The sequence below is a fragment of a genome, unplaced genomic scaffold (genome assembly GCF_019419815.1).
Source record: "Pyrus x bretschneideri cultivar Hongxiangsu unplaced genomic scaffold, Pyrus_bretschneideri_v1 Contig23, whole genome shotgun sequence".
NCBI lineage: Eukaryota > Viridiplantae > Streptophyta > Magnoliopsida > Rosales > Rosaceae > Pyrus > Pyrus x bretschneideri.
The window spans coordinates 6,313,124-6,329,522 of NW_025999535.1; the positions used below are offsets into that span (position 1 = coordinate 6,313,124).

General features: G+C 38.0%; 2 protein-coding genes across 2 annotated transcripts; one reads left to right on the plus strand and one right to left on the minus strand.

Annotated features, from left to right (window-relative positions):
- Positions 1-1,088: 1,088 nt before the first annotated feature.
- LOC103948754 (probable galacturonosyltransferase 12) lies at positions 1,089-6,270 on the minus strand. The gene is made up of 6 exons (XM_009359816.3): positions 5,926-6,270; positions 3,252-3,304; positions 3,004-3,159; positions 2,241-2,831; positions 1,809-2,111; positions 1,089-1,694 (listed from the first exon to the last, which is right to left on the minus strand). The coding sequence occupies exons 1-6, from the start codon at positions 6,134-6,136 to the stop codon at positions 1,410-1,412; spliced, it is 1,599 nt and encodes a 532-aa protein (XP_009358091.1). The 5' UTR covers positions 6,137-6,270; the 3' UTR covers positions 1,089-1,409.
- An 8,775-nt stretch (positions 6,271-15,045) lies between these two features.
- On the plus strand, positions 15,046-16,323 carry LOC125478010 (disease resistance protein At4g27190-like). Its single transcript, XM_048585633.1, has one exon. It carries the CDS (start codon positions 15,046-15,048, stop codon positions 16,321-16,323), a length of 1,278 nt encoding a protein of 425 aa, XP_048441590.1.
- Positions 16,324-16,399: the final 76 nt, after the last annotated feature.

The window sequence follows — 16,399 nt, forward strand, 5'->3', positions numbered from 1 at the left end:
CCCTCCAACTCTTCCAAGACCTACCCATAAAACGAATATCCTCCAAAGTCAACGTCTTGATCGCATGGTCGAACGCAGCCTTCGCAGAAGCCGCATTGAAAGCCTTTGGGGCTTGCCCTTCGAGCCCGGTTGAGCATTCGGACATTTCCTCCATCGCCGACGATAATACCGGAAATTTGAATTCTGCTGACGTGGCGGTGTTTTTGGCGCCAGATGGAACCCAACTGGCGGTTACAAAAACGGTCACTGATTTGTTGTTCCGTGGCCGGTGGTGATCTTCAACCCCAAGTGGGCGTTTGAGGAGGAGGCAGAGTTGGGCGAGCTCGGCGGGTTTGTGAATTCGTTTGAGGTGATTTTTTAGTTCGTGGGTTTGGAGGTGAAGGGGCTTTTGAGCAGAAGGAGGGGAATTGAAGGTGTTTCGACGTTTAAATCGCGGTCCTCGATGGGTGAAGTTCAGAACGTTTTGTATAAGTTGGTGGCCATTAATTCACCTGTGACGAAATCAGTGAAGTTTTTCAGGGATTTGGTGTCGAATGTGACTGGAAACAAGTAAGTTTTCTTCAAGGACTGTTTGTATACTCTCTGATTGATAAGTTTTGAATGTGTACGAGGTGTTTGTTGAATTGTGTGACTTTTACATGTCCTGAGCTCGCGGTTGTGTATTTTGTTGATTACAAGGGAAAGAATTTGGATTTGTGTTTATGGATTCATCATTCAATCTTGCTATATATGTTCTCTGTCTTCATTGTAAGCTATAGAGGCAAATGTCCTCGTAAAATGATTGCTTTTCGAGTATGTACAGGGGAGAGAGACTCTTACTACGCAGGCTTTCTGCCATCCTCACTCAAGGGTCTCGATACTCATTAATGGCCAGACTAGTTATGATTTCTATAAATTTAACAGTCGGTAGGAAAAACCGAATCCTGATGCTGTCCTTCCAGCCACCTTGTTAACTTGGCACCGGGAATGCACCGTGCTTTCCATTAAGCGTAGGCAAGCAATTCGTAGTTAAACGTATTTCTGACCCTTTCAGTGCTCTTTCTAATTGTTGTCCAAAGAAACAAACTTCCCTCTCTTTATCTCATGTATTTGAATCTTATGAAGTATGTGGTCTTGTATTTTATTGCATGTACTACTTCTAACATATAGTCGTTAAACAAAACTGTACGATCGGAAGTTCTAATCACCGTGTAAGGGGAAAAAGGAAAGAAGAATACAGAGTGATAGGTGAAGGAATGTGCACTGAGGGAAGCGAGTTCCGCGTATCAGAGGCCCCTGCTGTTTTTTCATCTTGCATTTAAGTATTGAACGCCGTGAATTGGGGAAGAACTCTCTCTCATTTTCCTTTGCCTCATATACAATACACTCTTATCATCAACATTTTCGATATATTCCTCTGAAAATCCAACTTAGGTTGCCGTGATATGACAGCCCTTGATGAATTTATCTGAGAAATTGACATATTTTGCCCAAAATGGCCGAAGTTTTGGAAATGCAATATCTAGCCAGGGCTTTGCTCTCCCGTTGAAATGGATGACACCGGCACTCTTAACATCGGCAGAACTTGTGTTTTCCTGATATCCCAGTCCCAACATGTGCCAGAATGGATCGATAACATGGACATGCCCGTGGAATGCTATTAGGCCGGGGGGCAACGTTCCTAGCTGCCAAAGGCTCAGGTCTGATTTCAAGTTCTGCATAAAGATAAGGATCATAAGATAGGATGATTTTTAGTAGACAGTAACGCATTTTCTCGCTAAATTCTTCTTGGGCAATTTTGAAAGTTACAAAGTTAAAACTTCTTTCACCTGTTCAAGCCAATGGTGGTACGTGAGGCTTATGTTGGTTTTTCTCCAAGCATCTAGGTCGAAGATGTTCATGCCATAAGCCCAGGCACATGTCTTGGGGTTGAAATTCTTAGATATCAAGGGATGAGAGAAGTTCAGATAACTCTTAAACCGCTTCGACATCACAAAGTTATCTTCTCCCTTGCATGTCTCAACTGCTCCATTGACCTTTCCATTCATTTCGATATCCCATAGCGGTGAAAGATCAGTTTGAACGACTATGTCGTCGTCCAAGAACACTATCTTATTAAGACTAGGAAACAGCTGCATTGAGATTTAGTGTAGATTAGCACGAATTGGAGAGAAAATGCAGCAATTTGTCTAGGAAAAATAGGCTTATGGAAGCACTATAAAATGTCGTAGACGCTATTAAACCATTGTTAAGCATGCTACCTCTGGTAGATGTATTCTGATGTGGTTCATCAGAGAGTTGTACTTGGGACTAAGTGCCTGCAACTTTGCTGCAATAACATTAGGCTTCTCGGTATTATTTGCCACAATGGCCGAGGACCCGCCTCTAAACTGCGACCTCACCCTTTGGTCTTTCTCCATTGCTTCCAACACCGGCACCTTCCCCTTTGTAAACCAATCGAAATGGTGCAGCGCCTTGACCTCAATTATGGCAGGTGATAACGAATGCAGAGAAAACCATGCTTGCATTGGATAATATGTCTTCCTGTCTGTGATAATGTGGAGGACAACTTTGTGAGGGTGCAATGAGTTGCGAACAAGGGATGTGGCAACAACAGAGGCGGCAAGCACATTGTCTGAGGCGAGGACAAAGTGGTAGTAGGAGTTGTCAACGAGGGCAGGGACGAGTTCAGCAGAAGGGAGCTGGAGGCGAGCAGCCGCGTTGGAGGCGTGCTCGTTGGCTAACCTCAAGGCTAGGCAGTGAAGCTGTTTAGGTATGCTGCTTGACGCTACATGCCGGTATAAGTACTCTTGGATTTTGGCATTTCGGGTTCTTTGCTCAAGAAGTGTGACCTGAAAAACATGCACCATGTCTTATAACTCAAAATACGCTTGCACCAAATACATGAGACATAATTTGAAGCCAAAATTTGGCGACCCTAGCGTTATCGGAATTTCATTGCCGATTAGAGAAATATCTTATTAATTACTTTTCAAAAAATTAAAACATTGAGAACAGAAGTACCATTTCTCTGAGCTTGACAGCGAAAGTCCTTGCGTCTAATTTTCCATCCTTTATTTCAACCATAAACTCGTCTAAGGACTGAGGAATATCAGATCTTCCTTGTAATTCATGCTTGCCGATGGGTTCTTCTAATATTTGGTATATTACTTCTGGGACCTTTCAGAAATTAATTACATTGTTATAGACGAAAATAAAATCAAGTAATTAAATAATATCTCATCAACCAGAAGTAGGGATTAAGAAATTACCCTTGATTCTCTTCTTCCCAATATTTTTGGCCCTAATCTTTTTCCCAAGCAACCTACCATTGAAACAAAAATTAGGTGTTACAAATAACTGAAAGTAATGTGTCTAATTATTTTTATTTGTACCGTGTTCACCGTCTAGTTTTTTGTCTAGCAATATTTAACTGTTAAAATTAAATGATGTTTTTGTACTGAGGGCTCAAGTTATAACTAGTTAATAAAAATGAGTGCAGGTTACTGTCCTATGCTATTCATCTGATGGCTCAGAATTTATGGTTTTAAAAAAAGAAATTATGGTGGGATAAATTATGATGTTGCAGAGAAAACAGATACAAGCAGCACATTTATCATATCCTGAAAGGAGCTTTGAGCCTTGACACATGACAAAACACATTTTAAATAATTAAGCATATTTAATTATATCATTCAGTAGATTTTAAATAGATTGGATATCGCTTGACATATGACAAAACACATTTTAAATAATTAAGCATATTTAATTATATCATTCAATAGATTTTAAATAGATTGAAGCATATTTAATTATATAATTCAATAGATTGGATATCACATTCACATTCATATTCACGTCACTTAGTACTATGGTCTAGTGGTATTTATTTTCATTTATAAGTTAGAGGTCTTATGTTTGATTCTCACTAAAACAAAATTTGAACCACATTATTGCTAGCTCATTGTGAGGTTAAGCCCAACCTCTATTAGATAATATCTTTTGTTCCAAATTTTTTTTTTTTTTTGACAATGATAATATCTACGGGAGGGGGTGGCCATAGCCTTACAATAGACTAGTAATAATGTGGTTCAAATTTGCGAGAATCGAACCTAAGACCTCTCACTTATGTTTGAAGAGGAATACTACTAGACCGTAGTACTAAATGGCAAAGAAAAATGAAATTCGAGTATTGTTTTTAAACTAAAGCTCAATCAAATCTTTGGTTTCTAACAAGGTTCTAAATGACGGTAAGCGCTAGTGGGGTTGGTGAGCTGGGGCCTAGCGCCTAGGCGGATTTAAGTAAATTTATTATATTTCGTGTAAATAAGTGTCTGTTTATACTTAAAATATATATAATTTCATTATAAACTACAAAATAGAATGATATATATATTAGGAAGTATTGGAACATAATAAAATAATGGGGAACATCCATATAATGTGTATTCATTTAAGTATTCAACAAGTCTCTTACAATTTATTGAAAAAAATAAATGCAAAACGAAAGTTATATATTTTCTGTCTAAGTGAGTCGTAACATAAGCGGGTTTGGATGGGGTAGGTGGGTGCCTAGGAAGGCGCCTCAGCAGGTTTAGGGCCCCTTTCTTAATTTTCAAACGTCTAGGCATTAATCCGGACAGTGGCCAACCGCCTAGCACCTAGGCGGCGCTAGGCAAGGATTTTTAGAACAGTGGTTTCTAAAATAAATTTTGTAAGTACTGAAGTAGTAATTATTTTGAATAACTTCATATTCGTTTATAAGTGCTTTTTAAAATGACTAAAAGCGTTTTTGGTGAAAATATTTTTGAAATCAATCCTTAATAAGAATCCAAGCGGATTCTGGAAAAAACACTTTAAGTGCTTCTTGTCTAGTGGATTTTCCAAAAGTGCTTTTTGAACCGAAAATCAGTTTTACCAAAAGTTCTTTTAAGTTATTTTAAAAGTATGTCAAAATGAGTCATTCGTTAGAATTTTTGTCCTTTATTTAATTCTTCAACTCTTTTATTTAAAAAAAAAACTATAATTGATTACTTAAAATGATCATTGATCAACGTTGTGGTACATTTAAGAACCAATACTCAAAGATTAGTTCTTCAAGAACCAAAACTCATAGATTAGTTCTTCAAGAACCAATATTCCAATTTCTGAAAGAAAACTAAAAAGTTGAACGTTATAAGTTCCTCTTGTTCTTGCAATGACCATTGTTCTAAAAATTCCCACCTAGCGCCGCCTCGATTAATGCTTAGGCATTTGAAAATTAAGAAGGGGCACCTAGACCTGCTGAGTTGTCTGCCTACACCGCCTAGGCACCCATCTAGCCCATCCAGACCCTCCTAAGCACCCGCCTAGGTTGTGACTCGCCTAGACAAAAAATAGATAACTTTCATTTTACTTTTTATTTTTTTCAATAAATTGTAAGAGACTTATTTACACGGAATATAATAGATTTACTTAAATCCGCTTAGTCCACCTAAACGCTAGGTCCTAACTCACCGCCCGACTAGCGCCTAGTATCTTTTAGAATCTTAACAGTGACTGGAATCTTTGTTATCTGAACAACTTTTTCTAGCAGATCATTGCTAGTTGGCAAAGAATTAATTAAATTAATCAAGCCATTGGTTGATCACTATTGTAATATTATTTGCCTGCAATTGATATTTTCAAGACAGAAACGACATGCTTTTATATGAAAACCTAGATAATATTGAACAATCTATGATAAGTCTCTCACGTGTGTATCTTAACACTGGCAATTCTTGTTCCTTTCCGTTTGTATAGGAACTACTTTTCGTATCTACAAGATTACAAATAACTTGAACATGTTACGTTGTTAAATTTTCAAGATAAAAGTACATATTTAAACAAGAATCTGTCCGTACTTGTTTAGATTAATCTATAGAGAGTTGCTAGAATAATATTGGGTTTGAAAGTACATGCACGTACCTAGTGAGGAGCACTTGCTTTCCCCATCAATGGTGTCCACAGCAGTCATCACAAACGCGAACCTGAGAAGAAAAGTGAAGAACAGAATGGAGTAGAAGAGCATCCGGTACGAAAGCCGCCTTAATCCAACTTTCACCTTGATGAATTCCCTCACTCCTTTTCCCGGAAACACCGTCACATGCCTCAGGCTGGGAGATATGTGAAGCTGCATTTTTATTGTTTTGTTCAGGACACCAACAAAACTAACACATACACACCCAAAATGTTATTTTCGGGTGGGAAACGGCAAATTCCAGTCTGATCAGGCAAACCAGGACAGAGTAGAATTGCAAGAAGCAATGTTGTGTAAAAGGAAGGGTTTTGATGGTGTTAAGGTAGCTATCTGTTACCTAACCTTGCTTAGTTTTTGGGCTATAGGAGGAGATATATTAGGGTATTAATAATATTATTACGATGTGGAGAGAGATGAGGAGGGGAGTTGTTAAAGAGATAGAGACATTGGACTGGTGGTGTTTGCTTTTCTGGTTTGGGGAGTTTGGCTTGGTTTTGAAGGAGGGAAGTTGACGAGGGAGATGAGAGAAAAAAACAAAATTAAAATTCATAAAAATAAAAAATTAGAATATAATAATGCACTAAATGTTTGGTTTGGTGTTTGCTTGGCTTTGCCTCCACATGAGGTTCTTGTTTCAAAGAGCTTCGACTAAGAGAGAGAGTGTGTTTGACAGAACAGGGCTTCTACATGGAAAATGACTCTGCCTCTCTCTCTCTTTCTATGGGCTTTTGGTAGTTGGAGTAAAATTGCAGGAACATTTGATTCTAATATTTTTTTTCAAGCAAATTCTCATTGTTTGAACTTTGACTTTCAACTAGAGCAGTTTTGGTTAAAAGTATTTACATTTGCACCCGACATATCGAGTTCAATTTATGGATGGTATTTATGCACATTTTTGGGTTGGTATTTGTTGTATGTTGTTATGTTATCCTTCCTATCCAAGGACACTACCCATGAATTTTTGGGGAAAAATCTACTTGTTGCCATGTATTTATGCTTATTTTCTTTTGTTTTTCCTGCTTTTTTTGTTATATTTGTTATATAGGGTAGGAGGCCGAAAACAACCAATAAACCCAAGTAGGGATATCCATGGGTTGAGCAACTCTATATATTTGGTCCTTCACTAGAAGTTGAGGATGATATAGTTTCAAATCCAGTTAACATACTAAATTTGTTAAATTGTTTATCTTCACTATCCTCACAAATTCAATTTAAGATGTAAATTTATCTTTACACACATTTAAAAAATAAAAACTCAAAATCAAAGCATATGTTCTCTCCTTTCAACAGGTCCCTCGTCTTTCCTTTTAATTCTTTATTATTTAATAGAAATAGAAATTAGTAAGAATTGAAGAGGATTAATTTATCGTTTGAGTTTACAGGATGATGCCTGAAGGACACTGCTAACACCAAAACACTTGCTTTAATGGAGTCTTCATCATCCTCTATAGTGTTGCGCTGGATAATGAAACAAATATTTTTGTGTTGAAGGAGTAATATGTCAGTGGCTGAAATTACGATGGCCTCAAGCTATCAATAACATTCATCACATCTCTTGCCTTTACTTTGATCTGGGAAATCTTACATTCAAAGAAAGGCTTTGAAGTCAAGAAAATGGCAACATCATGATACAATAGTTTACAGACATTACAACAAAACCAAGTTGAAGACTATGCTTCACAAATGCTTCAAAATAGACAAGGAAATGTGGTACAGGTCATCTATGCGAATCGAAAAGAGACTGAGGGCGAATGCAAATAAGATTGCATGAGATCATCTATGTGGTACAAAACTTTTTGTTTTATATGAAGTCTTCCCAGTTCATTTTATGACAACGCCTTAAGTTTTTAGCCAAAATAGAATGCAGGAGAAAAATTGTGTAATGGTAGGAGTTTGATTACTGAGTGTGGGTTTATAATAGATTTTTGTTTTATTGTTACTTTCATCTTATACTTGATAATAATAATGCAGTGAGGTAAAAAAGACAATTTATATTTAAAATTTAAATTGATGTAGAATAATGTTATATGAGTTTAAATAAAATTTTCTAAAAAACAAATTGGTTTGAGATGATTCCTTACATAATGGATATTTCAAATGCATTTAAAGTGTAGTACATCAAATTATTTCAAATACATTCAATATAATGTAGAATCTTTAGGAAAAGTAACCGTGTTTCGAACTCTAAATTCGTTACATGCAGCGCAAGTACCAACTTAGCAAAACTGCAGCAAAGAAGCGTGATGAGATGAAAAAAGTTACCGAGGAGTCATGCAATTTTCCAATACCTATAGAAGATAGGAAGCCGAGTGATATAGTGGTTGAGCATATTTTGGCGCCTTCTCTTGTTGGTCAGAAAGTACCAGAGATCCTAAAGCATCTTATGGAACTTTTGGCTGTTAAAGAGATTACAAGGATTGCTGTTTATGGAGGGGGTTCTAGGAAGACTACGCTGGTGAAAACGTTGAATGATCAGCTTGACACTTCTGGCAGAGTTATCTGATATGGTCATTTCGGTCCCCGTGTCAAATGACCTGGATAGGAAAAAGGTTCAATCTCGATTTGCTGAGAAGTTGAAGAAGTACACCATACGGATAGGTCCAAGCAGCTGCGATTCAATCTATCTACCGACTCAGCATGATGAGAAAAGAGTCATCCTTCGAGGAGTTGGCCTCTTGCAACGAGGCCTCGAGGGGCTATTGTGCACAGAAAGTTCCCTGGACCTGTTCACATGCGGAGGTATAAGTAGTTTATCTGATATAATTACTAACAAGAGTTTGTGTGGCCTGCCAAACTTGAAGTCGCTCACCATATCAAATTGTGACTGCATAACTACATTGTTAGTCGGCGAAACAACTCTTCGGAGCACATTGCCAAATTTGGAGCACTTAACTCTGAGTCACCTGGATAACTTAGCAACATTGTTGGGCACGAAAGTCCCCAGAGGATGCCTTGAAAATTTAAAGACCATCAAGGTGGTGGGATGTCGACTTCTAAAGAACCTCATATCTTTTGCTATACTTCGACTGGTTCCAAACCTCGAAGAAATCAAGGTGAGTGACTGCAGGATGATGAAGCTGCACGTTATCGCGAAAGATTTCTTTGAAACACTTCCAAAGTTGAAAACCATTGAAGTCAGGGATATGGAAAGCTTAAGGACTATCTGTTCAAGGGAATCAGGACTGTCAGCTCTAGAGAGGATAGTGGTGAGCAACTGCCCCAGGGTATTCATGTGCACAAATTGCTATATAGTAAATGTATTTTCTGTCGGATTCGTAACGTAATTTGGAAATTTGCTTGTTTGTAGGCACGAAGATGTGAGATACATACAAAGGTGGTGAGCAAGTCCAAGAATAAGTTCCAGAAACAGTTCATGGGTTTCATCTCCTTGTTTGTAGCAGTAGTCTGTTAGCTGCTTGTAATGTAATGCATAGATAATAACACCATTGTTTGTTGGTGCATTTTGCTTTTTAAGACACCAACAACTTTGTTCTGGTGGAGTTGTCCTTGTCCATAGTTGTACTTTTTGAGATGATATGTTACATTTTTGTTTTGTTCAAAGGACAACACTTTTAGTTACTCTAATATATGAAAATCGGAATTTGAACTTGGCTGCAAAATGGGCAGACATTATTTTATCAATTGACCAAACTCACATATGATATCAACTAGTTCTTTTGATTGTACTATAGTTTTGACAATTCAAACTTAATTTGTAGCCTTGTTCTTGTCTCGGACAGATAAATTAAGAAATTTTAGGTGGTGTTCGATTGAACAAACTAGACCGAACATGAATTTAATTAAAAACCAGATTAATTAGCATCACACCTTTACTAGTAGGGCTTATTTTAAGCCATTTAAAGCGTGATACTTAGATAAGGGAAAAGACAAGCCTATTCAAACTAGTCTCCACAATTATTCGAAGCTAAGCATATTCCGTGCAACAAACAACCCCTTAAAGACTTTGAAGGTTATTATCAATAAGATACTAGAAGAAGTTGTGTGACGACACATCCCTAATTTTACGATTTTATAAATTTCAAAAGAGTGAATTTAGGAAAATGCCACTAGAGGTGAGATTGTTGACCTTTGTTGACCGTCATTTTGTGACGTGTACGAGATTCTATTTTACCGTATTCTCGAAGTACTCAACAATACAAATGTGTAGCCGCAAACGAAATCGAAAATGAAGCTACGGTTAAAATTTTACAAAATATCGAATATCGAAGGCAAATTGGTAATTTCATGTTTAGAGATATTGTGTTGGTTGTTTTGTGAGCCACATGGGCCCACACCCCACTCCCGCCTGTCCCATGTCCCTTCTCTCTTCCTAACACTCTCTTTTTATTTTTCAAACTTTTGGACCACTCTCTTGTTGCCATGTGTCCCTTTCCTCCACACATTCCCAGAGCTCCCTTTCTTCACTCACCTCTCTTGTGCTGCCATGACATCCCATTTCCCTCTAACCCTCTCAGCTCTTTCCTCCCTTCTCTCTCATTTCTCTATTTTGCAAAGACCATCAAAACGCAACCACTTGCCTACTCCGGCAAGACCCCTTATCACAGAAACACCATTGCCGACAGTCATGACACTTTCCCCTTCTTTCATCATCTCTCTCTCTCATCTCTCTTTACCTCGGCTAGCATGGAGATGCAACAGTGCATCACTATCTACGAAGCTAACTCCAGCGAGTTTCGGTTTTCTGACCAAGGGTAAGTCTCAGGAGCCCTCAACTTTAAATCTTATTGTTTTTGGGACTTTTGATAAGGTCTTTAATCTTCACAATGAAATTTGGTAGAGTTAGATGCAGAAAAACATCTCAAGGGAAATTTTCCCAAAAATTTTGGAAGCTTGAACTGTGGCCATTAGGCACTTTCAGAGGATTTTTCTGGCCAACTCTGACTGTGTCTTGGCCCCGATCCAGTATAGATCTATTCCCTGCATTCCTAACTTTATTTAGGTTATTGAAGCACGGATTTTGGTTAAGAAATGAGCTCGTTTGGAGCTCTGGAAGTTGGACCAAAAACTTGCAAAATTGCAAGAACTCGCGAGGAAGGCGAGTACGTACGTACTTGCAAGTGCGTGGGTGCGCGTGGACATGTGGGGTGGTCAGCCCATGGTTGCCTGTGCAGCCACCTTGTGGCGGCGCGTGCGGCAATGTGTGGAGGAAACTGAGGTCCCTCCTTAGGTTTCTCGACGTGCCGAATCCGAATCCGCAATCCGTTTTCCGAAATTCGACTGTTTTAAAATAGTTACTTTATTAGTCATACTTTGAACGAAAACGCGTTTATAAGTTAGTACGTTACGTATTTACATAAATGGTTTCATTTCTAAGTGAAACACATCACAAGAACTCTCGATGCTATGAGGCGGGTTTGACTCGACAACATGATATGTGAGTGGGTATTTTCTTTGATATATACATATATTCATTTAGTTTCCATATATACATCTAGTAATGAATTATCTATGTGATTGCCATAATTAAATTAACGCTCGTAAGAATTGCCTCATGGTTGAGAAAGTATAAATTAATCTTACGGGATGCTCAGGTAAGCTTACTATAAGGGGATGCCTTAATTATATTTATGTTCATGAATAATGTTGCGTCAACTAGAATTATCGAATCATTGTGGCATGGTTATATTTGTGTTATCTGCTCATCATTACTGCACCTGTGTTAGTAATCGCCTAGGTCAAGGCCAGTCTTTCACGTGTATGTGCACATCGCACCGTACGCTCACCTTGGATCCATTGTAGGTGCCAGTCATGTCCTAGATTGCAATAGGCAATTAGGACTCATATGTGCTGTGCATAGCGCCAGTCTTCACATGATTGTAGTACTAGAGAGTATATCATTATTACACTCAGTCCCGTTCATGTCAGAATATCTCTACATGAACTCGTGTGTCAACATATGTTGATGAGCACTCGATATGATATATTTATTTATGCGAGAATATGTGATTATGGACGTCGGGTATTTATTTACGAAAGTTATGGCGTATGGCATTCTTGAAATACAACTGGCTATGGTAAGTATTTTTATACTATACGTAGTATGTATATTTTGAAGACTATACTTGTTTTACGGTAAAGGGTTATTATGTTTTCAAAAAGGTTTTTACAAAGCTTTGTTTTCAGGTCCACTCACCGTTATTTTTTGCCCCTCCAGGTTTTAGTAGCTGAGATTTCGTATCGACGAGGATTCTTGGCAAATCTTGGTATTGGAGAATACCTTCAATGGTATAATTCTCATCCTACTTTACTGTACTTTACTTATGCTCTGACATCACGTGTGAAATGGGTTCATTCTCACTCACCAACGCACTCTTAAAATTAGGCACTTTTAGGTTTAAATTTATTTACATGTTCCACTACACTACACCTTATGGCTTCATCACCTTCCAGGTGGTAGCCAGCACAGCTCGATTCAAAGTCCAAGTGAACATTACGGGTCGGGGTGTGTCAAGTTGGTTTAGCTAGCTAATTAGTTGGTCTGGAAGACAAATGGTACGTTTGATAACTAGTTTTTTTATTTTCCTTTTTTGTGCTTAAGATATGAGTATATAAGGAAAATGAGAATGGAGAAGGGTGATGAAAGAAAAGGAGGTAAGAAACAAAGAAGAAATAAGAATAACTTTTACCAAGTAAAAAATTAAAATAGTTTTTGTTGACAGAAAATTTAGAGAGTGAGGGTAGGAGGGGAATGGCAAAAGAGAGAAAAATGGAGCTTATCTGGTTTGTAATTGCTTGCTTTTTTTGTGGCCAACATTTATTTATACTAATCGCATGGGCTTTACTTGCCCTACAAGATACAAGTTAAGGATTTGATCCCTGATCTTATAGATATTCTACTTGTAGATTTACACAATCACACTCTTAAATAATATCAACTACAACAGTTTTTTGGTTTTAGAATTCTTTTTTATCTCTTCTCTTATATATATGTTTTATGTATCTTTGACCATTCTTCCTCCACTTTTTATACCGCCCGCATCTCCTCTCTATTTCCCTTTTTCTTAAATACAAACCAACAAAAAAGAGAAAAAGAAAAACTAAAATTTAGGTTGCCTAATAAAGAAAATTAAAAACTAGAAAGAAAACTAATCTTAAAGTGAACATAACTTAATATATTAAACTCATGAATGTCATACTAATATATTGAACTCACACTAATATAGCAGTAGTGTTATAGATATCAAATTCAGGTTGCTTGATTTCTATATGTAGCTATCACACTCACTCAAACTATTGTTGAAGCCCTTAGTATCTTTCTTATTACATAACACATCGCATAACGAGAGATACCAATAAAAAGGATGTTTTGGTTATGCGACAGCAGCATCATGAACTTCTTTCATGCTAAAGATAAGAAATTTGAACTTCAACGTCCATGTTTTGTCAAAATCAGAAAAGAAAGGTCCATGGTGACTCATATACTAATCTAGTTTCTGGTCAAAGTTGCTTATTGAAGGTCACTGAGGTTTTTGGTTATAAAATTCAATACCTAATAATTAATAATTATGTTAAAACAATATCGATGATGCTAATGGTAAACTATATTGCGCCAACAAAATTTATCACATATTACACAAAAAGGTAAGAAATTTCAACTTCAAGTGCATTTCTTATTAAATCGAAAAAAAGAATGGTCCACGGTCGGTCATACTCATAGAGATTCCAGTTCACATGTGAATCCTTCTCCAATAATTGAACTTGAGATCCAAGACAAAAAAATTCTCATGTATGCATGAACAAGTGGCGTATTGTAAAGCCCTCTGTCCAAAAATGATAAAACAGATTGCATGAATAGCCAAACTTCAAATGGAACCCTTGTAATAGAGTTTGTTTCCATTTCACTCGAACGAGTTGAAAGAAAGAAACTGTAGCTAGCTGCTGCCCGCTGGCTCCTGCAAAACGAAATATGTTTTTGGCTGTCCTTAAAAAAAAAACGTGGTGTACCACCTGTGTTCCAACCATAATAAAAAATTTCTCACAGTAGTAGGTCAAAAAAAAAAATGGGCGGGTAACTTCTTTGAAAACAATTCAGGTTTCAACTAAGTGGTTGAATTAGTTTTGCTGATAAAGTGTGGACTAAAAACACTTAAAAACTCCATTTCAAAGACGAAACTTAATCTGGATCAATTGTTCCATAGTGCATTTTTGCTCACCGCCATGTTAATAGCCATTAGATGAGTATTATTTAATCTATTTGCTACACGAGTCTTGAAATTTAAACTAATCTAACGACAATTAATCTATTCACACATTGCGCTATATATGATATTTAAGTTGCTCTTGTTGTCGAGCACAGGGGGAGGGGGGTTGTGTGTGTGTGTGGACAATGGACATCTATCCAAGAAAAAGATGTATATATGTCTTTATTTTTTTGGTAGCTCCTTGGTGCAGATGTATGTCCTTAGACGACTAGTGTGTCTTTGTGCTTTGTAGCTTCTATAGTGTTAACATCCAGAAATACGATGGCAGTGTCATTTCCAAGGAAGTTGGAAAATTTTGGTGTATAGTTACTCAATTTTTTATTTAAATGCACTGCCGATGGTTCTGTCATAATCTCGGAATATCGTATCACATCTCCCACTCCGGACATAGTATGGAATGTCGTTACATACTTGGCATTGTTCCTGTTTGAATATCAGGGAGCCGGGAAGGCCGAGTAAAACGAAGACCTGCTTCACATTGTGATGTAAATAACTAAGGACTTAAAGTTAATGAAGCCAAGTAGAACATTTAATCACATTTTCCTCATTTAGAACTTTGTATCAGATGTCACTAAAAACAAGTTTTTCTTGTTCTTGTTTCCTTCTCTTTCCCTTGCTTCCTATTGGTCCCTCGATGATTTTCGCTCCTCATTATGTTGCTTATTCTAGGTTTCTGAGACTCTAAATATTATGGCCAACTTAACACTGCCTATAAAACTATATGCTTAACAACGATTAATTTGTAATCTCAAACCAACTATCTGAGCTCCCATAACTCCAATAGGGTATCCACTCCCTCCCCCTCAAACCCCAAACATAAAAAAAAGGTACTAGTATTGTGAAACCATGGAAACCTTGGGTGCTTCCATCGTTGAAGTTAGTAGGTGTGTAGGCAACTCAGTGTGGTCACTGTTTTCCATCCCGAAAATTTTCCAGAAAAACATCCAAACTTTGAAGGAGGAGCTGCAGAAGCTCTCTCGCAGAAAGTATGATATAACAGAAGAGATCGATGTATCAAGATTAGAAGGGAAGCACCCCCCTTGCCAAGTTATAGAGTGGCTTGAAAGGGTTGAGAAGATCGAACGTGAGGTGGAGGGGATTGAACATGAAGGTCGGCTACTTTTGGAGGCAGATCCCATTGATTCTCCCTTCGGCCCGGGTTGTATGCTTGACTCTAATATGCGGCGCAAGTACCAACTTAGCAAAACTGCAGCAAAGAAGCGTCATGAGGTGAAAAAAGTTACCGAGGAGTTATGCAGTCTTCCAATACCTATGGAATATAGGAAGCCAACTGATATAGTGGTTGAGCATATCCCGGCGCCTTCTCTTATTGGTCCAAGCAGCTGCTATTCAGTCTGTCTACCGACTCAGCATGATGAGAGAAGAATCATCCTTCGAGGGGTTGACCTCTCGCATCGAGACCTCGAGGGGCTATTGAGCACAGCAAGTGCCCTGGACCTGTTCACATGCGGAGGTATAAGTAGTTTATCTGATATAATTACTAACAAGAGTTTGTGTGGCCTGCCAAACTTGAAGTCGCTCACCATATCAAATTGCGACTGCATAACTACATTGTTAGTCAGCGAAACAACTCTTCGGAGCACATTGCCAAATTTGGAGCACTTAACTCTGAGTCACCTGGATAACTTAGCAACCTTGTTGGACACAATAGTCCCCAGAGGATGCCTTAAAATTTTAAAGACCATCCAGGTGGTGGGATGTCGACTTCTAAAGAATCTCATATCTTTTGCTATACTTCGACTGGTTCCAAACCTCGAAGAAATCAAGGTGAGTGACTGCAGGAGGATGAAGCAGGTTATCACGAAAACTTTCCCTGAAATGCTTCCAAAGTTGAAAACCATAGAAGTCAGGGATATGGAAAACTTAAGGACTATCTGTTCAAGGGAAGCAGAACTGTCAGCTCTAGAGAGGATAGTGGTGAGCAACTGCCCCAGGTTGGTGAAGCTTCCCTTCGCAGCCCGTCATGCAGTGACTATTAAAGAGATTAGAGGAGATTTAAACTGGTGGAGAACTGTTAAATGGAATGATCGTGCAGATAAAATCAGTCTTCAGCAACGATTCCAAGCGTGGGCAGACACCGGGCTGCAGCCGATGGAGGATTAAATAGGTAGAGATAATTATCTCATAGCATCATCATCTCTTGTAGTTTTTTTTCATTTTGAGTTTACGTAGTTTTCAT

Bases quoted from the DNA above. Each gene is read 5' to 3' on its own strand.
- LOC103948754 (XM_009359816.3), bottom strand. From the start codon at position 6,136: ATGCAGCTTCACATATCTCCCAGCCTGAGGCATGTGACGGTGTTTCCG. The intron at 2,832-3,003 runs GTACTTCTGTTC...CATGTTTTTCAG, and splicing joins CTGTCAAGCTCAGAGAAATG to GTCACACTTCTTGAGCAAAG. The intron at 1,695-1,808 runs GTGAAAGAAGTT...ATCTTTATGCAG, and splicing joins ACCACCATTGGCTTGAACAG to AACTTGAAATCAGACCTGAG.
- LOC125478010 (XM_048585633.1), top strand. From the start codon at position 15,046: ATGGAAACCTTGGGTGCTTCCATCGTTGAAGTTAGTAGGTGTGTAGGC.